At 41.3% G+C, this 26,338-nt stretch overlaps 2 protein-coding genes across 18 annotated transcripts in view; one reads left to right on the top strand and one right to left on the bottom strand.

The window, feature by feature from the left end:
• Nucleotides 1-26,338, bottom strand: part of RFK (riboflavin kinase) — a 224,068-nt gene that overhangs the window by 107,787 nt on the left and 89,943 nt on the right. The window lies entirely within an intron of this gene.
• The window catches only part of PCSK5 (proprotein convertase subtilisin/kexin type 5), a 467,438-nt gene that overhangs the window by 386,652 nt on the left and 54,448 nt on the right, over nucleotides 1-26,338 (top strand). For all 3 annotated transcript variants that reach the window (XM_074394654.1, XM_074394653.1, XM_074394655.1), the window contains one exon: nucleotides 25,194-25,236. In XM_074394654.1, coding sequence (XP_074250755.1) covers nucleotides 25,194-25,236 — 43 coding nt within the window. The remainder of the gene's footprint in view (nucleotides 1-25,193; nucleotides 25,237-26,338) is intronic.

Genomic DNA, 26,338 nt, shown 5'->3' with positions numbered 1-26,338 from the left:
AAAGCTCTCTCCAAATTCAATTGTTAGCCTGCTTTCTACTTTATGTGTTATTGTGTAAACTTAATCATACTGCAAAATCCCTCTTGTCTTCAGACCTCAGTGCCCCTGGAATGTTGTTAGAGTGGTCACATGAGGTTCATTAGGAAGAAGAGCTTGGCTTTGTAGAGACTGTGTATTTGGCTGTTCACAGGAATCTTTTCTTCGTTATCACAAAGCTCTGTGTTAAGACTATTGTAGACACTAAAGCAGAGCATCTCCCAGCCGAGCAAGACATAATATCTCAGTGGTGGCCTGCCCATTGGCAGGTGCTAAGCTTTTATTTTTATTATTATAATGGCTTTGTTTCCCCGTGAGCCATTTAGATGAAGTATTACCACAGTCTGAGTCTTCGCTTACGGCCAACTTTTTCTCTTAATTTACTGTGGCATCAAAACAGCACGGATTTATTTATAAGTTTTTGTTCTCTTTAAGAATGGATACAAGGAGATAAGTCTCTCAAAATTGAAGAGCATTGCCTTTTAATTCAGTAAGGCACTGCCTACCCTCACAAAACCCACACACATGCTTGTGGGCACACACACCAATTTGTGGGTCTGCCTTCCTTTAATGTGGGACTACTGAGGTGGATAAACTGACTTGTGTCAGAGACTAATACATCTGCCATTAATTGATGGGAGAGAAAACAATGTAAACGTATGTTTGCTCTTTCACTCGCTTCTCTAGATAAATCAGCTTTGTGCTCATAGTACTGCTTCTAAGTTCCTTTCATCTTGTTCATAATTCCTAGCTTTCAGATTGCCTTTGAAAAATCCTGAAAAGCTGCTACTTTTGGAGAAGGAGCTGAGAGGGTATGTCCGCTTTTCTTGCCCACCCACCCACATATACACACATACACATGCTTGTCACCTGGTAATGTGTTTATACCTGAATCATAACTTGCTTCTTTCTCTAAGTAACAGAAAGTGTTGGGTTTTTTTTAAGCCCACAGTGGTAAGAGTTGTTGCATCGTTGCCTGGTGGTCACTCACATGGATTTGTATGGCTCTCAGTCATAATCAGTCTAAAATGTATTTCCTGATTACCTAGTGTGTACCTCAGTGTGCGGTGTAAGGAGAAACTAGAAGATACAGTTTTAATCTTCAAAAACTAGAAGCGGTCGGGTCCAGTGGCTCACACCTGTAATCCCAGCACTTTGGGAGGCTGAGGTGGATGGATCACTTGAGCCCAGGAGTTTGAGACTAGCCTGGGCAACATAGTGAGACCCCATGTCTACTATATATATATATATATATATATATATATATATATATATATGTACACAAAAAAATAGCCAGAGGTCATAGTGCATATTTGTAGTCCTATTTACTTGGGAGGCTGAGGAGGGAGGATCACTTGAGCCCAGGAGGTCAAGGCTGCAGTGAGCTGTGATCATCCCAGTGTACTCCAGGATGGGCAACAGAGCAAGACTCTGTCTCAAAATCAAAACAAAACAAAAAACAAAACTAGAAGCACTGGGCTAGTGATCAGTAAAGCTGGATTTAGTCCTCATGCTGCCACTAATCAACAGTTTGGCTTTGGTCAAGTCCCTGAAAATTTCTAGTCTCAGTTTCTTAATCTGTAAAATTTGGCAAGGGATGACATTCGTATCTACAGGTGCCAGGCAGACACCATGGTCAAGCAGGCCAGCTGGGAACTGAGGCCACAGGGCTTCCGCATCTAAAGGAGTCACTTACTCCTCCGTCCCAACCAATTGCTGCGTGCAGAACTCGAGGTAATTCAGACTTTTATGAAAAACTCTTTTGATTTCCTTAAACATAATTTAAACACTGTTAGTACCGGCTGAAAAATCATTTCTGCAAAGTGTATTCCAGTCTACACTTCTAGACTCCTGGTACTCACAAGTCTCCTTCCCTCTTTTGTGTGATGTTTCAAACCATTCAGCTGTTGACATCCAATCCAAGTCTTCAGGGGAGTGAATATAACCCAGGAAAAGTGATCACGATGCTCCTCAGGCTACCAAGTGATTAAGAACTGTGCTGATCACCTGTCCCAGTTTCAGCAGGTCCATGTTACTAATAAAAATTGAGATGGATTGCTGACTTTTGAGAAGGAGGAGAAGCTTAAAAAGGGTATGAAGGGAAACAAAACTCCATCTGTAACTAGACAGCATTTCCAGCCGGCAGTACACAAAAGAAAGAACAAGTGGAAGCGCTTCTGTATAATTTGCTGCACAACTCTGGAGATTCAGTTAAACCTCCTATAGCTGTAAGCAATAAAAGTACAGAAGTAGAGAGAAGTAATCAAAACGTACCTAGTATTCCATAAAAGCTGTCACATAACATAGAGGACAAAAATGTGTAGCAATGAATAACACATGGAACACAGCAAAACTGTCAGATCAAGAGAAACATTTTTGAAGAAAACTGTTTCCAAAATCTGTGAAGTTTTAAAAAGGTAGAGCAATAGACCAAGGCTCCAGACCTAGAGGGAAAGGGTAGATTCTCTGGCTGGTGACTCCTGATTAATGAATAGAAAGTGATCCAGTTGCTATAGCGACTTGAAGATACACAAAAGAAAACATCACTTCTTTAAAATATGCCTGATGATGAATAGGCAGAGTCTTTCAAAATATCTTTTTAAAAATATGAGCAACTCTTTTATTTTTCTTTAAAGTGAATCACACAAGATGGCTCTTAGATTTCTTTCTTCTTTTTTTTTTTTTTCAGATAACAGGACTTGTTTACGTAAGTCCTAGTTTGTTTACACCAGCCAGCAATTCGGGCAAAAATTAATGACCAGAAAATATATCTGTTGGAGAATAAGTTTTGTTTTTCAGCAGTTTTGTTTCGGTTTAAGCAGAAAGGGAGATAAATATATGTTGTCTTGGTTTTCCTTTTTTCCAGCAATGTATTTCTTTGGAGAGTTTCCTTGGATGCTGAGATTGTGAAATGTACCTAAGCAATCAGAAAATGGGAGGTTGTTTGCTGAAACCTTCCATTATCATCCTGAATGGAGAGGTAATAAAAAATATGATTTTGGTGGGACTGCATGCCCAGTCCCCTTGGCTCTCCAGCCTGGCTCCCACAATCTCCAAAGGATTGTTCTGTTTTGCTCCAGGCAGTTCAGCCTTGGCACAGTATCCTGAATAGAGGACATTCAAGGCAAGGTCTTGAAATAAAAACTGCAGTGATTAAACATCCTGAGGACCCCTTCTGTGGCAGATGGAGAGCTCCTACTTGAACGATTTGGGTAAACTGTTGGCACAAGTCCCAACTGAAGTGTCCCAAAGCCTGCAGCCTGGACAGACATTCTTTAGATGAAAGTGTGATGTGGGCTTTTGCTAACCAGCAGAGGGTCAAAGATCTGGAACAGCATCCTAAGCCTATGTAATATTGTCTTTTAAAGTGGGTGTCTGAATATTTTTATTAAAGGATATGTAATCTGAAATAAAGGTAGTGCAGAAGGGATTGCAGAAAGAGTCATTCCCAAATCTGCACCTGTTCTGTGTGATTTTGAACAAGTAGCTGAGGCCTCTTGGGGGTCAGTTTACTCTCACCTAAAGTGAGGAAGTCAGACCACCTTAAACTCAGCAAACATATTAAGTGCCTGCTGTGTGCTGTCATCTTCCACTGATATCCCCAGATCCCACTCCCGAGTTCCAGGGATACAAATACAGCACTATTCAGCTACACAAGCCAAAATTCCAGGAAACCCATCATTCCTCCCTCTTTCCCTGGGCTTTGTTGAAATAAAAAAGTAATAATCACACCTCTCCCACAATTCAGAATCAAATGAGCATTAAGGGAGAAGGGAGATTACACAGACAAAAAAAAAAAATCAAAGCATCAGCTTTATTCCTTATAAGGCCAAAAGGTAAAACATGAATTCGATCTCTGAACTGTGAATTTCCTAACCACTCCTCTCTGCTTTAACCTTCCCATCTTGCTCAGCTAGGCATATGAGTGCCTTCTCCCAAACTCACCAATTCATATATAATAAAGCATTCTTCTTTTCACTAAAAAGAAGTAGGTGGGGAAAGGATTCCCTGTTTAATAAATGGTGTTGGGGAAACTGGCTAGCCATGTGCAGAAAGCAGAAACTGGACCCCTTCCTGACACCTTACACTAAAATTAACTCCAGATGGATTAAAGACTTAAACATCAGACCTAACACCATAAAAACCCTAGAATTATTCTAGGGTTTTTCAGTGAGTAAACTGACCCCCAAGAGACCTCAGTTACTTGTTCAAAATCATAAAGAACAGGTTTGGGAATGACTCTTTCTTCAGTCCCCTCTGCACCACCTTTATTTCAGATTACATATCCTTTAATAAAAATCTAGGCAAAACCATTCAAGGACATAGGCATAGGCAAGGACTTCATGACTAAAACACCAAATGCATTGGCAACAAAAGCCAAAATAGGCAAATGGGATCCAATTAAATTCCAGAGCTTCTGCACAGCAAAAGAAACAGTCATTAGAGTGAACTGGCAACCAACAGAATAGGAAAAAAATTTTGCAATCTACCCATCTGAAAAAGGGCTGATAGCCAGAATCTACAAAGAACTACAACAGATTTACAAGAAGAAAACAAACAAGCCCATTCAGAAGTGGGTGAAGGATATGAACAGACACTTTACAAAAGAAGACATATATGGGGCCAACAAACATGTGAGAAAATGATAATCATCACTGGTCATTAGAGAAATGCAAATCAAAACTACATTGAGATACCATCTCACACCAGTTAGTATGGCAGTCGTTAAAAAATCTGGAGACAACAGATGCTGGAGAGGATGTGGAGACATAGGAACACTTTTACACTGTTGCTGGGAGTGTAAATTAGTTCAACCACTGTGGAAGACAGTGTGGCGATTCCTCAAAAACCTAGAAATAGAAATTCCATTTGACCCAGCAATCCCATTACTGGGTATACATCCAAAGGATTATAAATCGTTCTACTATAAGGACACATGCACATGAAAGTTCACTGATGCACTGTTTACAATAGCAAAGACTTGGAACCAACCCAAATACCCATCAAAGACAGACTGGATAAAGAAAATATGGCATGTATACACCATGGAATACTATGCAGCCATAAAAAATGATGAGTTCATGTCCTTTGCAGGGACATGGATGAACCTGTAAACCATCATTCTCAGCAAACTGACACAAGAACAGAAAATCAAAGGCCACATGTTCTCACTCATAGGCGGGTGTTGAACAATGAGAACACGTGGACTCAGGGAGGGGAGCATCACTCACTGGGGTCTGTTTGGGGGAACCTAGGGGAGGGACAGCAGGGAGTGGGGAGTTGGGGAGGGGTAACATGGGGAGAAATGCCAGATATAGGTGATGGGGAGGAAGGCAGCAAACCACACTGCCATGTGTGTACCTATGCAACAATCTTACATGTTCTTCACGTGTACCTCAAAACCTAAAATGCAATTAAAAAAAAAAAAGTAGTAGGTGAATTGAAAAGAAGAACAGGCAGCACTCTTTCCAATATTTGAAAGATCAAGGCCAGAACACACGGTGTCCCTAAACACTAGTAAGTTGCATTTTAGTTTCCCAGGGCTGCTGTAACAAACTACTATAAAATAAGTGGCTTAGGCCAGCAGGTGGATGACAGCTGTAATCTCAGCACTTTGGAAGGCCAGGACAGGAGGATCGATTAAAGCCAGGAGATGGAGACCAGCCTGGGTAACGTAGCAAGACCCCATTTCTACAAACATTTCTTAAAATGGGTGGCTTACAACAACAGAAATGTATTCTCTCACAGTTCTGCAGGCTGGAAGTCCAAAATCAAGGAGCTGGCAGGGTTGGCTTCTTCTGGAGGCTCTAAAGGAAAAGTATTCCTTGCCTCTTCCTAGCTTCTTGTGGCTGCTGGCCATCCCTGGCATTCTTTGTCTTGCAGCTACATAACTCACATCACTGCCTCACGGTCTCATGGCCTTCTCCCTTCTATGTCTGCGTGCTGTGTGCCTTCACATTTATATGGAAATGATTTATTTAATTTAGCTTAGGGCCCACCTTAATCTAATGTGTCATCATCTTAGGAACCTGATTACATCTGCAAAGACCCTATTGCCAAGAACGTAGAGAAGAACACACATTCGTAGGTAGTAGGTATTCCTATTTGGACATATCATTTTGGAAGACATAGGTCAACTCACAGTGGTTGAACAAGTCTTTTCTACTTCCTAAATATTTTTCACTCTGTGTACGTCTACCCATCTCAACCACCATACTTCAGTTCAGGCCACGGACGTAATTCCCCCAGATACTGCATCGGTCTTCTATTCTCCCATTCTCAAAAATCCACTCTCTAGTGTAATAACAGCCTTCTTTCTAAAATGTAAACCTGATGGTGAAAACTGTTTACAAATCTAAAATGACTTCCCATGCCCATGGATAAAGTTCATACTCCTGAGAATGACGTGAAAGCTTCTTCATGATCATTCATCTTCAGCCACTCATCTGTCCAGTCTTTCCTCTCCTGCCTCTTTTTGCTTCTCCAAGCAAAGCTACTCCTTACTCTAGCTACCCCAAACTCTCTGCAATTCACCTTGGTACTTTCCCCATCCTATTATTTAAAACCTGTATGTTTTTAAGATGAGGGCAACTATGTTACATTTTTGAGGTCTTGTCACTCACTCTAGTTTCCTCAAGGGGAACTGAATAAATCCTTTCACTAAAGGAATCATCTCTGTAGATTTAGCTCTCTCTACATGAATGGCTTTCTTTCCTTTTCTGTCTTCTCTCTGTCCTGCCCCTCTAATTCATCTTTCAGGTCTCACCTAAGCTTTTGCTTCCTCAAGAAACCATTCTTTGAAGGCATCCCCCACCCCCCCAACACACACACACGTGCTCTAATTTAGGTATCACATTATTTTCTTAGCAAATTGTTTGAAATCCTCTGAGCAACACTGAAAACACAGCATTCATTGCACTACCTTTCTATTTACTTCATTCCCCCTGACCCTGAGCTAAATATTATACTAGGAAATTAGTCTCCTTCATAGCCATAGCACGTAGTAGGACTCAACATGTATTTGTGGAAGGAATGAATTCATGCTAAGAACAAGACTAGGTGCTACAGCTCAGAGATAAGTGAGATCTATTCCCTATCGGGGAGATCCGCAGCCATAAAAAAGAATAAAATCATAGCCTTTGCCACAACGTGGATACGACTGGATGCCATTGTCCTAAGCGAATTAACAAAGGAACAGAAAACCAAATGCTGTCTGTTATCACTTTTAAGTGGGAGCTAAGTGGGTACTCATGGACATAAAGATGACGACAATATAAACTGGGGAATATTATGGGAGAAGAAGGAGCAAGGGCTGAAAAACCAGCTATTGGGTACCATGCTCAGTACCTTGGTTACAGGATCAGTCATACACTAAACCTCAGCATCATGCAGTATACCCAGGTAACAAACTTGCACATGGACCCCTAAATCTAAAATAAAAGTCAAAATTATCTTTTAAAAGACAGTGGCCAGGCACAGTGGCTCATGCCTGTAATACCAACAGTTTGGAAGGCCAAGGCAGGTGAATCACCTGAGGTCAGGAGTTCGAGACCAGCCGGGCCAACATGGAGAAACCCTGCCTCTACTAAAAATACAAAAATTAGCCGGGCATGATGGTGGGCAACTGTAATCTCAGCTACTTGGGAGGCTGAGGCAGGAGAACCACTTGAACCTGGGAGATGGAGGTTGCGGTAAGCCAAGATCACACCACTGCACTCCAGCCTGGGCAACAGAGCAAAACTCCATCTTAAATAAATAAATAAAAGGGGTAGATCATTAATAATTCGCTATATCCCAACCAGAAAAATAGTTACAGTATCTTTAAAGACAAAATTTACTGGAAGCTCAGAAAAAGAAAAAAAAGGCCTTTTTATTTTTATTTTTTATTATTATTATTATTTCAGAACCAGAGGACTCTAAACAGTTGAAAATGCTTCATACATTTATAAAGTTGAGCTCAGCCTTTGGCCTGAGTTTCCTTCTGGCTCTTACATTCTACAATTCCAGATCTTTCATGAAGATTTCAAGGAATTTCCTGCCATGGTTGTAGTGTCTTTCTGAAAAGACTGATGTTCTTTCATCTACCAAATTCCAAATTCCCTTCTCAAGGTACTCCTTCTTACATGCTGTCTCTTTATTGTTCTCCATAGGCTAACAGCTGTTAGCTTTCTTGGTTTATCTTCAGTTTCACTGTGATGAGTCTTCTTATAGATTAACAAAATAGTAATATATATGTTTGTGCTGTTTCTTGAAATTAATCATAGGTATTTATTATTATTATTATTATTAGAGACAGTATATCTCTCTCACACAGGCTGGGGTGCAGTGGGGCGATCATAGCTCACTGCAGCCTGGAACTCCTGGGCTCAAGTGATCCTCTTGCCTCAGGCTTCCAAGTAGCTGGGATTACAGGTGCATGCTACCCTGCACAGCTAAATTTTAACTTTTTTTTTTTTTTTTTTTTTTTTTTTTTTGTAGAGACAGGGTCTTGCTATATTGCCTAGGCTGGTCTCAAGCTCCCAGGCTCAAGCACGCCTCTTGCTCTGGCCTTTTAAAGTGTTGGGATTACAGGCATGAGCCACTGTGCCCAGCCAGATTGGTGGGGGGTTTTGTCAACAATTCTGGAAAATTCTTATGCATTTTACTGTTATCGAATATCGTCTCTTTCTCATTCTCTCAGTTACCTCTTTTTGGAACTTCGACATTTTTTAGCCCTTCTCATTTTAACCTCCACATCTCTTAGCCACCCTTTCCTATTTTTTAGCTTTTATTGTCTCTATGGGCTCTTTCTATCTTTTCTTTGTATCTGTCTTTGAGTTCACCTAATTCTTTTCCTGCTATGCCTAATCTACTGTTTAATCTGTCCATTGAGCTTTAGATTCTAATTTTTATGCCTTTCACTTATAGAAGTTATATGTAGTTGTTTTACAAACCACGTGGTTATTTATATTTTCAAGATGTTCTTTTTATTTAAAATTATTAAATATTTATTTTATATTCTGTACCAGGCAATTTCAAGTTCTGTAGTCTCTATGGGTCTGATTCTGCTGTTATTTCTGCTTACTTTCTCTCATGGTGACTGACTTCCTTGTGTGGTTTCTGTTTTTAAATTATGATCATTTTCCTTGAAAATTTACCTATGAAAATACTTTAAGGTCTGGATAAAGATTATATTTTTAAAGAGAAGATCTGCATTTCCTTCTATCAGTTTCCTCAAGGCATTACTTACCTGGAACTACCTGAAATTGAATTTTCCTTTTGAGATGTTCCAGAACACACAGGTAACATGAATTATGACTATAAACCTTTGTGAGATCTGGCTTAGGGTTACAAATTCTCAAAGGATGTTTTTTGTTGTTTTATTTTGCTGTATCTACCTGTCTTAGTCCATTTGTATGCTAAAAGGAATACTTGAGGCCAAGAAATGTATAAAGAATAAAGGTGTATTTGGCTCATGCTTCTGCAGGCTGTACAAGAGCATGGCTCCAGCATTTGCTTCTAGTGAGAGCTCCTGGCTGCTTCCACTCATGGTGGAAGCAGGAAAAGCAAGCAGAGGGGAGGTGCCAAGCTCTTTTGAACAACCAGCTCTCATAGAAACTCTCAGGGTAATTAATAAAGCAAGAACTCACTCATTCCCAAGAGGACATCACTCATTCACATGCATGAAGGATCCACCCACATGACCCAAACAACTCCCATTAGGCTCTACCTCTACCATTGGAGATAGAAAAATTTGTTAAAAAATATTGTTTTGGTATCTATTTGACTGGGAGGGAGTAACATTTTAATATGAGGTTTGGTGGGTCAAATAGCATTACTCAATGCTAAAGATAGGACCAAGATAATTTTTTCCTGTCTCTTCCTCCTGGCAAGTTTATTTTTCATTCATCCTTCACTAAAACTGTAATCCTTGAGTTCTTTTCCCAGCACTGCATTTTATTGGACAACCCTAACTATAATAAGAATGCTCTGAATTTGTCTATTAAGCAAGACAGATAAAAGCCTATTTTTTGTTTGTTTGCTTCTTTGGTTTTTGTTTTGTTTTGTTTTGTTTTGAGACAGAGTCTCATTCTGTCATCCAGGCTGGAGTGCAGTGGCGTGATCTCGGCTCACCGCAACCTCTGCCTCCCAGGTTCAAGTGATTCTCCTGCCTCAGCTTCCAGAGCAGCTAGGATTACAGACAGGCACCACCACACCTGGCTAATTTTTGTATGTTTAGTAGAGAGGATGTTTCACCCTGTTGGCCAGGCTGGTCTCGAACTCCCAACCTCAAGTGAACCACCTACCTCGGCCTCCCAAACTGCTGGAATTACAGGTGTGAGCCACCACACCTGGCCGGTAAAAGCCTAATTAAGTGGGAAAAGAGAAGAGAGAGAATCATAACTTGGCTTCTTTCAGCCTGAACAAATAATTCTGTGGGACACTAGATTAGAGGTTTCTCCATTCTATCATTTGCCTCACTGTGGTTTCCCTCTAATTAGCTTTATTAATTACTGTGCCTTTGCCAGACCGCAAATTCCTTGAGGGTAGGAAGTGCCTTTCTCACCTGCATATATTCCTTATAGTATCCAAAGCAGTGGATGGTCTGTGGTGTGGAATCACTAAGTGTTCATTACTTCTAAGCCCACTTCACTGCTGGGTGCTCCTCTTCTCCCATCCAACCAGGTGCTTGGCCAAGGCCAGGGAGTAATCCCATTCCGTCACCCCACACATCTTATCATTTAATAATCTCAATTTTATTTCTTTACTTTCTCTCAAATCTGAGTTTTCCTCTTACGGTACCCACAGTCTTAGTTTATTCCTAATCATTTCTCCCCTAGTATATTCCAAAAAAAAAAAAGATTTCTTGAGTGTGTTACATAGAATCTAGTTGAGCAAGATTTAATAGACGTATCTGTTTTTGCAGTTAAATAAGCCATTACCACACAATAGATGCAGTCATCATTTTAAATACATCAGATCACATAAGTCATTTTTAATGAAGCTTCTCATGCCTCGCCATTACTCTTAGATTAGAATGTACATCTCTTATCCTGGCCTATAAGATCCTATATGATCTTGTCCTGCCTATGACCCTGGCTTCACCTTCTGATTCTCTCTTTCTCTCCACCTCTGCCAGCCCCACTAGCCTTCTTGATGTTCTTTGAATGGGACAAGCATTCCCTGGCCTTTGTCTAGAACACCTGCCCTCAGAACCTCCCAGGGCTAGCTCTTTGTTATCATTGGAATCTCTAGTCAAATGTCAATTCTTGAAAGACACTGCCTCACCAGCCCATCTAAATTAGCCTCTTCTCTCCACCCCAGTCTTATCACTCTCTAATTCTTTATCTGAATTTACATACTTATTTGTTTTCTTCACCCGATGCATATTTCTGGAGCATCCACTATATACCAGCAGTTCTTGGTATTAGAGATACATAAAAACAAAACAGAACATGTCTTCTTGAAGCTTGCATTTTAGTGTCTGTTTCATGCATTTACTGAACAAAAATTTATGCTTTGTTTTTAATTATTACCTAGCCTGGGTGCAGTGGCTCGCCTCTGTAATCCCAGCATTTTGGGAGGCCAAGGCGGGTGGATCACCTGAGATCAGGAGTTCAAGACTTGTCTGGTGAACAGGTAAAATCCGATCTCTACTAAAAATACCAAAAAAATCAGCAAATGTAGTGGCACACACCTGTGGTCCCAGCTACTCAGGAGTCTGAGGCAGGAGAGTTGCTTGAATTGGGAGATGGAGGTTGTAGTGAGCCAAAATCATGCCACTGCACTCCAGCCTGAGCAACAGAGTGAGATTCCATCTCAAAATACATAATAATCTAATTTTTTCTTTTTGCGTCTTCCCCCAAAAATGAAGGCTTCAGAATAAATGAATACATGAATGAACGTACAGCTTTAGTGAGCGATCCCTATAAAAACTGCTGCGTATTTTCATCCATCACTTCCACCTGCTAGTCAGCTTGGAGGAGCACGGAAATCCACAAACAGCTTGCCTATTATGATATTCCCTTGCTGGAATTAGAGAACTCAATAAAGACTGGAGTCCAATAGAAGACTGAGCCCCCTTTAGCCAACATTTGTAGACAATAAATTCGATTATTTATTCCAGTCTCTTCTACTCCCGTGTCCCTCCAGGGAGTTGTGCCCACTGTCAGCTGCACCATTTGCATTACTGCCAATTCAAACATGTATTCATTATCCCTGGACGCCCATGAGGACAACATGATTGAAAATCACTAGCAAACCCCCAACCAAATACTTCATACCCCAGCACCACCGAACCTTCCAGAAAAATCTGCTTTGGCAAAACTGTCAGAGGATCCATTTTGTATTCGAGTGTTAATTATTTGAGGCAATTCTAAGAGCAAGACCTATTTGAATTATGTACTTTTTTGTGTTATTTGGGGCTTATAATTAGTTGTACTCTTTGAGAATATAAATGTCTTACCCAGTTCATTACCTTCGGGTGGACTGAAGAATGTCAGTGACTCTTCTGCAAATTTGTACGGCATTGTTCAGTAAGTATATATTTACCCCGGGAGAATATGCATTATTGATAATTTGCTTAATTATCTCTCAAAACAATTCAAGTATTGGCTGCTTATAATGCTGTCTTTCTCCTCAAAAGTAGGAGTAGGACATCTCAGCAGGGGTTATTGGACATTCTGCTGATCCAACAACTCCAATAACGCTGCAGGTGCTCACATAGGGACTTGTTTAAGAATGCTTGGCCCCAGTCAAAGCCATGAGTCTCAGGAGAGCCAAGAATAACCCCATTTCTTATTCATTGGCCTCCTCTGCAGAATAATATTAGAAAAACAATTAATTTTAAAAGTGAATCTTTTGAAAGGAAATTATACAAATATCTGCCACCGTTTTAGCCACACACCCCACAGAAAAACATCAGTCCTGTCCTGGTGGTGTAGAATTAGGAAATGACAAGAGACAAAATGAGAAGATGAGAAAGTAGGTGTGGGCAGAAAAGAAAGGAACAAAACAAATAAAGAGCTTAGCCAAATGACAAGGTCCCTCAGGGGAGATCTGTGGGAGGATACTGTTTTCAAATGCATGGCCCAAATGATGTCTGGAATTCAGGACCTGAGTGTTTTGTTTTTGTTTTTTTTTTCCACAATAACATTTTTGTTTTACTCAATTCTATAACACACATTTATTTTAAAAGCATACAAACATATATAAATATAATCAGGCAGAGATTATGGTTAATATTTTAGTTTTTTTCCTTCTTTTTTGCCGGGGGTTTAAGATACACTTTTTAAAAATATTTTATTGCACTTTAGGTTCTGGGGTACATGTGAAGAACATGCAGACCTTCCCTGAGATATAACAATATTGAAATTATGCCAGTTAATTCTTTTACAGTGGCATCTAGATGCTCAAATGAAAGGAAAAGTTGCACATCTCTCATTTAAAATCAAAAGATTGAAATTGATTAAGCTTAGTGAGAAAGGCAAATCAAAAACAAAGATCAGGCCAGGCGCAGTGGCTCACACCTGTAATCGCAACACTTTGGGAGGCCAAGGCAGGAGGACCATTTGAGCTCAGGAGTTAGAGACCAGCCTGGGCAACATGGTGAAACTCAGTCTGTTCTGAAAATACAAAAATTAGCCAGAAACAGTGGCCTGTAGTCCCAGCTACCCGGGGGGCTGAGGTGGGAGGACTGCTTGATTCCAGGAGTATGAGGCTGCAGTAAGCCATGATCGCACCACTGCATTCCAGCCTGAGTGACAGAGCCAGACGGTCTCAAAAAACAGTAACAAAAAGATAGGCTGAAATCTAGGTATCTTGCCAAGTTGTGAATGTGAAGGAAAAGTTCTTGAAGAAAATTAAAAGCGCTCCTTCAGTGAATACACAAATGATTTAAAAAAAAAAAAAAAAAAAAAAAAAAAAAAAAAGGTGAGACAGCCTTAGTGCTGACACAGAGAAAATTTGAGGATCTGAATACAAAAGCAAATTAGCCACAACATTTCATTAAGCCAAAGACTAATCCAGAGCAAGGACCTAAATCTCTTCAATTTTATGTCAACTGAGAGAGAAAAGGAAGCTGCAGAAGAAATGCTGGAAGCTATCAGAGGTGGTTTATGAGGCCTAAGGAAAAAAAGCTATCTATCTCCATAATATAAAAGTACAAGGTGAAACAGCAAAAGATAAGATACAGAAGCTGCAGCAAATTGTCTGGAAGATCCAGCTAAGATCACTGATGAAGGTGGCTATACCAAACAACAGATTTCCAGTTTAGGTAGAACAGCCTTCTATTGGGAAAAGATGCCATCTAGGACCTTCATAGCTATAGAGGATAAGTCAATGCCTGGCTTCAAAATCTCAAAGGACAGGCTGACTTTTGTTAGGGGCTAATGCAACTCGTGACTTTAAGTTAAAGCCAATGTTCACTTATCATTCTGAAAATACTAGGCCTTTAAGAATTAGGCCAAATCTATTCTGCCTGCGGTCCATAAACGAAACAAGGCCTGGGGACAGCATATCTGTTTACAGAATGGTTACTGAATACTTTAAGCCCACTGTGGAGACCTAGTGCTCAGACAAAAAGACTTTTCAAATCATTACCGCTCATTGACAATGTACCTGGTCACCTAAGAGTTCTGATGGATATGTACAATGAGATTAATGTTTTTTTCATGCCTGCTAACAGGACATTCATTTTGCAGTCCATGAAGAGTAATTTCAAATTTCATGTCTCATTATTATTATTATTATCAAGAGGGTCTCACTCTCTCACCCAGGCTGGAGTACAGTGGCAAGTTCCTGGCTCACTGCAACCTCCTCCTCCTGGGCTCAAGCAATTCCCCCACCTCAGCGTCCTGGGTTTCTAAAATTGTTTCTAAAATTACAGTTGTGTGTTACCACACCAGGCTAATTTTTATATTTTTTATAGAGATGGGGTTTTGCCATGTTGCCCAAGCTGGTCTTGAACTCCTTAGCTCAAATAATCCAATCACCTCAGCCTCCTAAAGTGCTAGGATTACAGGTGTGAGCCATTAAGCCCAACCTAAGTTTTAAGAAAGACATTGTGTACGGTAATAGCCGCCATAGTGATTCCTCTGATTTACCTGGGCAATGTAAATTGAAACCATCTGGAAAGGATTCACCATTCTTTTCTTTTTTTTCACTCTGCTGCCCAGGCTGGAGTACATCATTCTTTCCTCTTTTTTTTTTCCACTCTGTTGCCCAGGCTGAACTCAAGTGATCCTCCCACCTCATCCTCCTGAATAGCTAGGACTACAGGTGTGTGCCACTGTGCCTGGCCAATTTTTTATTTTATCTCCTGTTTTTAATTCTTTATAGTTCTCAATCTCATTCATTCTCATTCTCTCTCTCTCTCTCTCTCTCTCTCTCTCTCTCTCTCTCTCTCTCTCTCTCTCCCCCCCCTTCCTCCCTCTTTCTCCGTCTCTGTCTCTGTCTCTCTCTCTCCCTCCCTCCCTGTCTCTCTCTCTCTCTCTCTCTCTCTTTCTCTTTCATTCTCTGTCAGGGTTTTGCTGTCACCCAGGCTGCACTGCAGTAGTGCAATCTTAACTCACTAAAGCCTCAACCTTCAAGGCTAAAGCAATCCTTCCACCTCAGCCTCCTGCGTAGCTGGGACTACAGGTACGTGACAACATGTCCAGCTAATATCTTTATTTTTTTGTAGAAATAGAGGCTGCCTATGTTGCCCAAGCTGGTCTCAAACTCCTAGGCTCAAGTGATCCTCCTATCCCAGCCTCCCAAAGTGTCGGGATTACCAGCATGAGCCACTACACCCATCATATGTTTTATAATTTCATCTTTTGTTTTGATTTAGTGGATACCTGTGCAGATTTATTACATGGGTATACTGTGTGATGCTGAGGTTTGGAGTATGAATGATCCCATCACCCAGGCAGTGAGCATAGTACCCAATAGGTAGTTTTTCAGCCATTGCCCCTCTCCCATAGTAGTTCCCAGTGTCTTTTCTCATCTTCCTGTCCATGGGATACACCATTCTTGATATCAATTGTGATTCATGGGAGGAGGTCAAGACAGTAACATTAACAGTTTGGAAGAAGTTGATTCTAACCCTCATGAATGACTCTGAGGGTTCAAGACTTCAATGGAGAAAGGGATTGCAGAGGAGACGGAAATGGGAAGAAAACTAGAATTAGAAGTGGAACCTGAAGATGTGACTGAATTACTACAATCTCATGACAAAACTTGAAGAGATGAGGAATTGCTTCTTATGGTTGAGCAAAGAAAGTGGTTTTTCAAGATGGAAACTTCTCCTGGTAAAGATGCGGTGAACAGAATATTACATAAATTTAGTTGATAAAGTAGCAGCAGAGTTTGAGAGGATTGACTCAAATTTTGAAAGAAGTTCTACTGTGGGTAAAATGCTATCAAACAGCATTGCATGCTGCAGAGAAATCTTGTATGTAAAGGAGGGTCAATCAATGTGGTAAATTCCATTGTTTCAAGCAATTGCCACATCCACCCCAACCTTCAGAAACCACCAACCTTATCAGTCAAGCAGCCGTCAATACCAAGGCAAGACCCTCCACCAGCAAAAAGATCTGAAACCTCAGATGATCATTAGCATTTTTTAGCAACAAAGTATTTCTTAATTAAGGTGTATACATTTTTTAGACATAATGCTATTGCTTACTTAATAGACTACAGTATAGTGTATTTCTTTTATATGCACTGGGAAACGAAAGAGTTTGTGTGACCTGCTTTATTCTAACATTTATTTCATTGAGGCGGTCTGGAACTGAACCCCTAATATCTCTGAGGCATGCATGTACTATACTTTTTAAAAATATATTCCCAACAGATAAACTTTCAGATTGTGGTTTTTATCAAGGCATAATCATTGATGATTTTCATCTAGAAAGTTTGTTCTGAGGAATAAATTTATACACTGAAGCTACAGAAGGTGGTGAAGAGGTGGAAAACGTAGAATCTAATCATATCATTCAAACACTTTCATTCACGTCTACATTTCTACTTACCTCCTGACCCAAAAATGCTAGGTGAACAAGTTAATTAGAGTCAAATAATCCATCTATAAAGAAGGGCTGGAAGCCAAATGCAGGGGATTCCTTAGGTACATGCAAGTGAGTGACCCCATCAGAGGGCCATTTCTTCTGGTTACAATCTTAAGGAACCAAACTCATAACATGTTTTGACAAGGTTAAATGGGGATCTATTAGCTCAGATGTAGCATTTGGTTAGGTGTGACCTGGGTCACTGGTCTCCAGAGAGAGGTATGGAAATGTTTATTTTTATGCTAGCCTCTTAAATCTTTAATTTTCTACTCTATCACATCTTTTTAATATATGTGAAATATCCATTGATATGGTTTGACTGTGTCCCCACCCAAATCTCATCTTGAATTGTAGCTCTCATAATCCCCTCGTGTCATGGGAGGGACCCAGTGGGAGCTAACTGAATCATGGGGTGGGTTTTTCCTGTGCCGTTCTCATGATAGTGAATAAGTTTCATGATGTCTGATGGTTTTATAAAGGGCAGATCCGCCACACATGCTCTCTTGCCTGTCGCCATGTAAGACATGTCTTTGCTCTCCTTTACCTTCCACCATGATTGTGAGGCCATTGCAAGGCCTCTCCAGCTACATGGAACTGTGAGTCCATTAAACTTTTCTTTCTTTCTTTCTTTTTTAATGGAGTGTTGCTCTTCTTGCCAAGGCTGGAGTGCAACAGCATGATCTCAGCTCACCAAAACCTCCATTTCCTGGGTTCAAGCGATTCTCCTGCCTCAGCCTCCCAAGTAGCTAGAATTAAAGGCATGTGCCGCCACCCTCAACTAATTTTGTATTTTTACTAGAGACAGGGTTTCTCCATGTTGGTCAGGTTGGTCTCAAACTCCCAACCTCAGATGATCTGCCTACTTTGGTCTCCCTAAATGCTGGGTTTACAGGCATAAGCCACGGAGCCCAGGCAAACCTCTTTTTCTTTTAAATTACCCAGTCTCAGGCATTTCTTTATAGCAGTATGAAAATACACTAATACATTCATGTACTAGTACATAATAATGAATAAGTTATATACATGCATATATTAGTATGCAAGTAGTGGGTGAGCATAATGTGTATAAATGTTATATTTTTTAACATACTAATTTTTTAAGTCAATGAGTGATTAATAAAACAGTATGGAGCTTAGAACTTTAGATTTCTGTTGTTGATGGGGCTTTGAGGGTGACTGGGGCTAAAAGTTCTATGAAGTATGGATGGAGCATGACTTTGATCTAATACTTGGCCTAAGTGTGGGAGATACTGGCAAAGCTGAATCCTGGGAAGGTGAATGGAGTCCCTAGTTTGGTGGAGCATAGGGTAGAGATGATTGAAGCAGGGGAGGTGACTGGCCCAAAAGATTGAGATTGTCTGGGAGAAGCAAGTATCCAGGGTATGCTAAACTACAATCCAATGGGTAATATTTTATGGAACATTTGCAGATGTAGCCTAAGAAAGTCGAAGTGGAAGGAACCTAAGGAGTCTAGGACACTTAAGAAGAGAGTGAGTGTCTCAAAAAAAAAAAAAAAAAGAAAGAAAGAAACAGATCCTGGAGTCCTCTTGTAAAAGGAAGGTGGTCCCATTGAGTAGAACATGTGTGGCCCAAATCCTGGAGGTAGGGGCAGAGTAATAGCACAGATGAGGGCAGGGCAATAGCAGTTGAACATGGCCAGGCAATGTGCACCACAGCTGAAGGAGCTCTCGGGGCGACAGGCAGGAGAGCATGTGTGGGGGACCTGCCCTTTATGAAACCATCAGACTCAGCCTAGCAGTCTCCCAAGAGCACATAACAGCCATGCCCATTCACCTATCATCCCAGGCAGTAACCTAGTAGGTTCTTGCAGTAACAGAGCACAGGACAGACATGTTTCAATAGGAGTGGTACGGGGGAGTCTGGCTAGCATGAGCTATGAATGAAGGTCCTAGAAGCTTGAATGAGATAGCCAAAGATAAGACAGGAGCACCCTGAAATTAACCCCACCACCACCACCGAGTTTTGCAGAGGGTTGATTCTGCCTAAACATAGTATTTACTTCATGGCCAATTGTGGCATATTATGATAAAAAGCTATCCGTCAGACATTGAGTCTCTTCTGTCTCCCCCAAAAGAAAAATAAACATGCAAAAAGAATAATATTAGGAAAAAAAAAACAAGTAAGAAGCATTTTAGCTAGTATGTTCCTCTTTTTTTGATCGGAATACAAAGACATTTCATTTTTGTCTTTTTTTAGATACTGAATTATTAAATTTCTTTGGCAATAAATGAGAAAAAGAAGAGCAAAGAAGAGATCTGGGCTGTAATGGATACTGGTTTCTACTTATCTTTCTGATAATGTGAATTCGAAACAGTTCAATCACACTTAGCCACTACAAAAATTAGTACTAGTAACCTTTTTGTAGATGATGAAATACAATATACCCAGTGGACATAAACATGTTCAAAAGGTTTTTTTCCTGCAGGTCAATTTTTCACCCATAAACAGAGGTGAAGTGAACATATGACTGGGTTGGTAATTCTGTTGCACATTGCAATTCACCCAGCTGCTTGTCATCCACAGAAATGGGGAAGATAGGTTTTAGGTTTTGTCATGTGATATTAATAGCCAGATGTTTTAATGGCATCTTATTTGAGGTCCATCAATCTTTGAATATGTGTAGAAAAGCATGGCCATCATTTTTCACCTGCCCACATCTGAACACATCAGATACCATGGAAACCACAACAGAAGAAAAAAATACACTTATTCTAAGAGGGATGTTTAAGTGTCCTTTCTTCCATACAGCCCTGGGGTGTGATAATGTGCTAGGGTCTGCTGTGTTTTCTCACATGAGCTCCCATCTCTGAGGATCCTGAGAGAGACAGTGGATCGATCCTGGAGTCCTCTTGTAAAAGGAAGGTGGTCCTATTGAGTAGAACATGTGTGGCCCAAATCCTGGAGAGGCAGAGCAATAGCACGGATGGGGGCAGGGCAATAGCGGCTGAACATGGCCAGGCAATGTGCACCACAGCTTAAGGAGCTCTCTCGGGTAGGCTGAAGTCATTGGCAGATGCATCTGCTGCTGCTGCAGGAGGAATTGTTCCCAGCACTGCTGGAATTGGCTCTAGCTGGATCCCAGGGTCTGGGGTTCTGTCATTTTCCTTTCCTCTGGGGGCCTGGGATCCTCCCATTTTACACTGAGTCTGCAGCCATTGACGATCAACTTATTAAAGAACTTCTCTGCAGCCACTTGTGCGGCCTGCCCTGCAGAAACCCGGATGAAAGCACACCATTGTCTCTGCACAACAGGGATTGTCCAGATCTCTCTAAAGAGGTCGAGATGATTTCTTAAGATCTGTCTCAGTAATGGTATCACCCAGACCACTAACATCTAGTGTGGGGATAGACTTGTCCTCTGGTAGTTCCAGATGAGGCGTGGTTGAATCCTACTGTAGAAGTTTATCTGCTACAGGGTCATTGACTCCATATCGATCATTAATATCTGATTAGCAAGGGAATCATGTGGACCTGTAGGCTTCTCAAGTCTGTATGGAAACTCCCCTCCTCTCTTACCCTCTCCCTTCCCCTAAAAGGAGAAAATGTGGGGCTTATTCCTTAGGTAATACGGTATGGTCCAAGCCAGTTTGTCCAGCATGTCACTGGTGGATGTGGCTTTCCCCAGCAGGCCAACTGGCCGTCTTCAGTCTGAGTTAGAAACCCCTCTCTCCACATTCTGCATGTAGTACTCTTCTCTGACATCTGACTTTGGCATGTCATCTTATAAAGACAACTCCGTGTCACAAACCTGGATGGGCAGGCCATGCTCCAGGTCTAAGAGGCAGGTCTGACAGACATGCTTCAGTCTTCTGCAGGTTTGACACACTTCATTCTTCTTGAAATGCATGTAGACTCCAGGGCACCAGCAAAATTGTGAATGGCTTGGCATAGATTTTTCATTTTTCTCATACTTTTCTTTGGCCATTCAGATGTAAGGGTTTCCTCTAAGACATGTCTGATGTGGAATGGAGAAGTATGCATCTTCCCAATGTTTCTTATTTAAGGTGTTGAAACCAAGACAGGTCACCATCTTGAGGGGGTCTTGAGGTAGTGGTAGCTTTTAGGTAGGAGAGAGAACCACCATCATCCCGTCAAGCCCAGCTCTTCTCCATTCCCCTGTTCTCGAGGCCCTGGGTGATTGCCTTTGACAGTATGATTCTCCTTTCTTGATTCAAGGTGAAACTCACTTCTCAAGAATCCCCATTCTCGGAGAAAACTCTGGATTTCCTGGTGTCTCCAAGGACTGGCCTGTAATACCAGGGCTTTGGTAGCCTGAGGCAGAAAAATTGCTTGAGGTCAGGAGTTCAAAACCACCTGGGCAATACAGTGAGACCCCATCTTAAACTGCATGCTTTTCTGCTAGAAAATTGAGATAAATAACCTGGAAGTCCAGTTTTTTTCACAAGTATCTTTATCCAGTGACAAAATAACTTCCCAGTAATCACAGCACTATGGGAAGCCAAGGCAGAAGGATCACTTGGGATCAGGAGTTTGATATCAGCCTGGATGCCAAAGGGAGACCTGGTCTCTTCAGCGAGCCAGCATAGCCAGGGTGGCCAGGCTCACCCTGTAATTGTGACATTGCATCTTCATGAAATGCCAGCTTCCTGACTTGAGCTGACATTTTATTTCTCACAGAGCAGCAAGAGGCCAGGACCCTCTCACAGTCTGCATGGGGTTGCCATGGTTATGTTTACCCTCCACTTTTGTGTATCCTGAATTATGGGACACCAAGTTTACATAAACCGTAAAAATAAATTCTTCTCTAGATGTTCAAGTTTAAAACATCTCCTTTCCAATACATCTTATAGGTAAGGTATGTACAGCTCCCACTGTGGCCCTCATCCATCCAAATTCAGTGGTGAAGGTGATTGGTACTACTGAGAACAAAATAAAATGGCGTAGAATGTAAATTGACCGCTGAAGGTGACGCTGAAGCAGGAGGCAATGTCTCCATGGGACAGTGAGTTCATGATGAGTGACAGTACGGATGATCCCCAAAGAGACAGTGAGAAGGTGACACTGGGGATCGTGACGAGCTCTCAAGATAGAGTGGACACTGTCGTCCTGCCCGCCCCAGCCCAGAAAAGTGAGACGATAAAAATTAGTTTCTCAAGACAGAAAGACAGCATCCCTGTCCTGATGAGGCATCTGCTCACACGTTCTCCTTAGCAGGGATATGAGCAGCTGGAAACCAGCCACTGTTTCTGAAGGCTTTTTTCCAGATGTGTGAGGCTCTCTCTGAATTCTGACTGAGCTTTCCCCTTCTTCCCCTAAATATGCTCTCTCAGCTCAAAAGTTTGACAAGATCAAATCACCAGAGCTATTTAAACATCCTACTTTGGATAACACCTTCCAAGACAGCCAACAACTGTAGCTTGTTTAGACTCCCTTCCCATTCCCCTCGTCACACACTGACTAGAAGCCAGGCAAATTCATCTTTCTCCTGAAGCCACCCCTCCTTACCATCTAAATGCCAAGCTGACTTAGAGTCAACTTCTAGATTTGGGATTGTTACCTTCTTCCTTAATTTCATAACAGCAGCAGCCTCTCAGTGGTCAAGCTAAATCCATTTAGCTTAGGTCTGACTTGTGGATCTTCTGAGGTGGAAAAAAAATTTTTAAATAATTCTCATTCTTTAGAGCAACTGGTAATAATGAGAAAAACTAATGGGCATTCATAAGCTGTTATAAGACACAGTTCCTGTTCTATGCATTATTCATTTATGCAAACTGTTGTAAAGGTACCAAATTCACTGTGCAATTGGGCTGGAAAAGTCCCTGAACTCAAGATTGCATTGGTATGCACATTTCTGAGGCTTGGTTCTGTTTAACATTCTCATCAGTGACCCGCTTAAAGGAGCAGAGAGCAAGCTCATTAAGTTCCTAGATGGGAGGGATGACCAGAACATTAAAGAACAGGATTAGAATTTCCCCAGCCCTTGCCAAATTAGCAAAACTGTTAGAGTCAAATATGTTCATCAGGGAGGCAGAGCAAAGTAAGCTGACCAAATGCAAGCTGAGGGGTAGGAAGTTATTTAGAAACTGAAAAGAATACGGATGCATAGACTTGTAAGGGAAAATGAACTAGCCCAGTGGAACCAGTGGTATTCACTGGGGCCTCTGCACACCTTTGCAATGGGCTCAGAGCCCCAGTTTGTGAACTGGCCTTCCCCAAGATTTCTAAGAATTCCAGGGAGCTTTTCTCATGGTTACCTCTAGCTCCAGTTCCTGGTTCCACTTAATTAGCTTGGTTTTTGGCTCATTTCACTGTCCTTAGTCACTGTATTTCAAACCATGTTGACCCAGACATTAAAAACCGTTTCTCTCCCATGAGTAGATAACAGCTTCCTGCAGAAGGGCCCTTCTATCTCTTTGACTGTCTTGGCTCTTGTTCAACTTTTCCAATTAAACTTCTACCCCAAGGAGCTTAACAAGATAGTTTCCTAAATACAGACAGTTCTTTTCCTAAGAGGAACTCTCAAACCAGCTGTTACGACAATTAGAGGCACCTGTGTCCCCTAGCAAAGATGAGCATGACAAAGTCACGAGCTCATAGTGCTATAGCCAGGGGATGGCAAATTCTGTGAAGGAGCAGGGAGTACACATCTTTGGTTTCTTGCAATTACTCAACTCTGGTTATATAGCATGAAAGCATTCTTACACAATACATATAAATAGATGGCAAGGTCAAGGTCTGGGGGGTGGACCATAGTTGCCAACTCTTGCTAGGTTCGGCTTCAGAATCTGTGACTTTCTGGAAGTCTTAACAACCATCTTGTCCAACCAGCTCATTCTACACCTGCAGAAACCAGGACCCAGAAAGTAAAATGACATTTGTGCAAGTTCACAAGATAGTTAAGCCTGAGTTGAAACTTCCAACAGGTAGCTCAATTTCCAGGTCAGCACTCTTTCCACTGCACCATCATCAGGCTATTTCCAGAAGGTTCTGCAGATCCCTGCTTTAATTGGCAGAGCCTTTGCTAGAAATTTTCCCACTTAACATTTAGTGCAATGCATTCGTTGCATTCTGTGTAGTACACAGTAATATCATTCGGTAGCCTCCCTAGGGCCTGAGATGAATATGTGACTAAGATTTGGGTGAGGCTGTCTCTACCTCCTAAAGGCAATCCAAGAAAATCAGAAGAGGCCAGAATAGATTCGAAAGGAAAGCTATGCACAAAGTTCAAATGATAGTAGTTTTGTTAATTAAAGGTGACATAAAATCTTCACATACCAAGAGGAACATTTTAAGGAGGAGCAGTTACCTTTCATCTCCTATTAAAATAAAAAGAGAAAGACTAGAGGGTACGTTAGATCACAGAAAGAACCTGCCAGAGATAACTCGGTTACATGCAAGAACTGAAAGCCTGAGGAAGTCACAGAATTCACTTCCTAGCCATATCTGAGAGTTGCATCTTCTGGGAAGTGTTAGGAGAGAGAGAAATCGACTATGATGACAACTCTCCAAATTCTTTCTCTCTTTAAGTCCCCTGAAAGCTGCAGGAAAGAACCCTTCTCGGAGCCAACAGGGATGCACCGAATCATTACTCTTAATAAGAACAGGGCAGTTTTGTTTTGTTTTGTTTTTGTAAGAAAGCTGTGACAGGCATAATCTGAAGTGGATACTTGGGAAAAATAATTGTGATTTCAAAGGAGAGCCCCAAATGATGCTCATTTCCATTGGCAAGATTCTGTGGTAACTGACGGAAAACCCTCTATTCAGGGTCAGAAGCTTGTAGCCCCTTCCAAATATTTGTGTGTGGACTTGCTCATTCCTCTACCTCAGTAGAGGCCAGGCGGTTCTTGATGTGGATGGTCATTGATCTTTAATTTGAAGACCCAGTAGCTGGAACGTATTCCTCCTTAAAAGTCAGGGCCAAGTGTTTATGAGAACCCTTGCTACATTTGATAAAGATAAATCCTAGTGTACATCTTGTTACTAATTAAAAATGGTACAATCTGTGCAAATGTTATTTCTGGACAGTACATCTCATGAAACTATCCCACAGGATTCTTTATTCCAAGCCACTACTTCTCCAGAGTCTATTTTTCAAAAATGACAAATTCCTTATGATTATTTTTCATTATTTTAATTTTTTTCCAGATGATCCGGGAACCTGCACATCTTGCACTATGGGGTATTACATGTAAGTGTGGCCTTCCTCTTCATGGCACTAACTTTTCGGCAGTTTTAGCATTACTGACTTAATCGTCAATCCTGTGATTAAAGCATAGTGGCCCTGGAGGCCGAAGCAACTCTGTTCTGTCAGGCTATTAATGAGCAATTCTTGGATTTAGCAATAAGGGCCCAGCTGTTTCCTTGCCTCGAAAGGAGGCCATCTCTTTCTTGATCCTGGAAGTCATCCAGCCTGACACTGGTGTCTAGGAATCGTGCCATGGGTTACCAAGATTCAGATCTTGCTGTTCATGGACAGACCTTAATAACATACCTGGTCCTAAGTAAGCTGCTTGTAAATGTTAGCATGGAGATCTTGTCCTTAACCAGAGTGAAGGCTCCAGGGTGAAGCCAGGTGCTGTGTTAGCTCTTAATCAACTCCTAGGTAACTTAGAGACACAGAGCACTAGGTTAAATGAAACACAGTTAACCATCACTCCCAATGTACTCTAATAAAAATCCACAAAATCAAAAATGGCACGTTTCAATATCACCTCCTCTTCTAGTCTCTCTTCCAGCACACCCTGTTGACTGTCTAGAAGAAAAGCCAAAGAGAAAGGAGAGAAAAGGAAAGGAAAGCCCTGTGTAACACGAGGGCTGCAGAGTCCCTCCCTGTCCTCCTAAGAACTCAGGAGTTCTTTGATATGCAAAGTCTCACGACTGTTTCGTCTCTTGATCATTCCACTGACATTGTCAGAGACACAAGGAGGATGTTAATCCCCTGAAGAGAAAACTGAAGCTCAGAGAAGGGTGAGATTTTACTCAGGTTGCACCAAAAGTAGTGACAGGTCTACATTTGGGACATTTGGGCTTTGTCAGGTCACCTCCTCTGTCACACTGCCTTTTCCCTCCATCCATGGAACCTACCTGTCCAAAAACAAATACACTTGAAACGTGGTAATATGTGGGAAGACAGAAGGAGTGAGAACGACCGGAGAGAAAGGGAAGTCCAATAAGCTGAAACATACTAAAAGTGATCAGTTAACCTTATCAGTTCTTAGCCTTATGGTTTTAACCTAACTTTTCCAGAATAGCCTGCCATTCTCTACATTGACCATGTCTCACATCACTGC

This window comes from Saimiri boliviensis, chromosome 2, assembly GCF_048565385.1.
Source record: "Saimiri boliviensis isolate mSaiBol1 chromosome 2, mSaiBol1.pri, whole genome shotgun sequence".
Taxonomy (NCBI): Eukaryota; Metazoa; Chordata; class Mammalia; order Primates; family Cebidae; genus Saimiri; species Saimiri boliviensis.
Note: the sequence above shows the minus strand (reverse complement) of the source record. Positions and strands in the feature narration are given on the sequence as shown.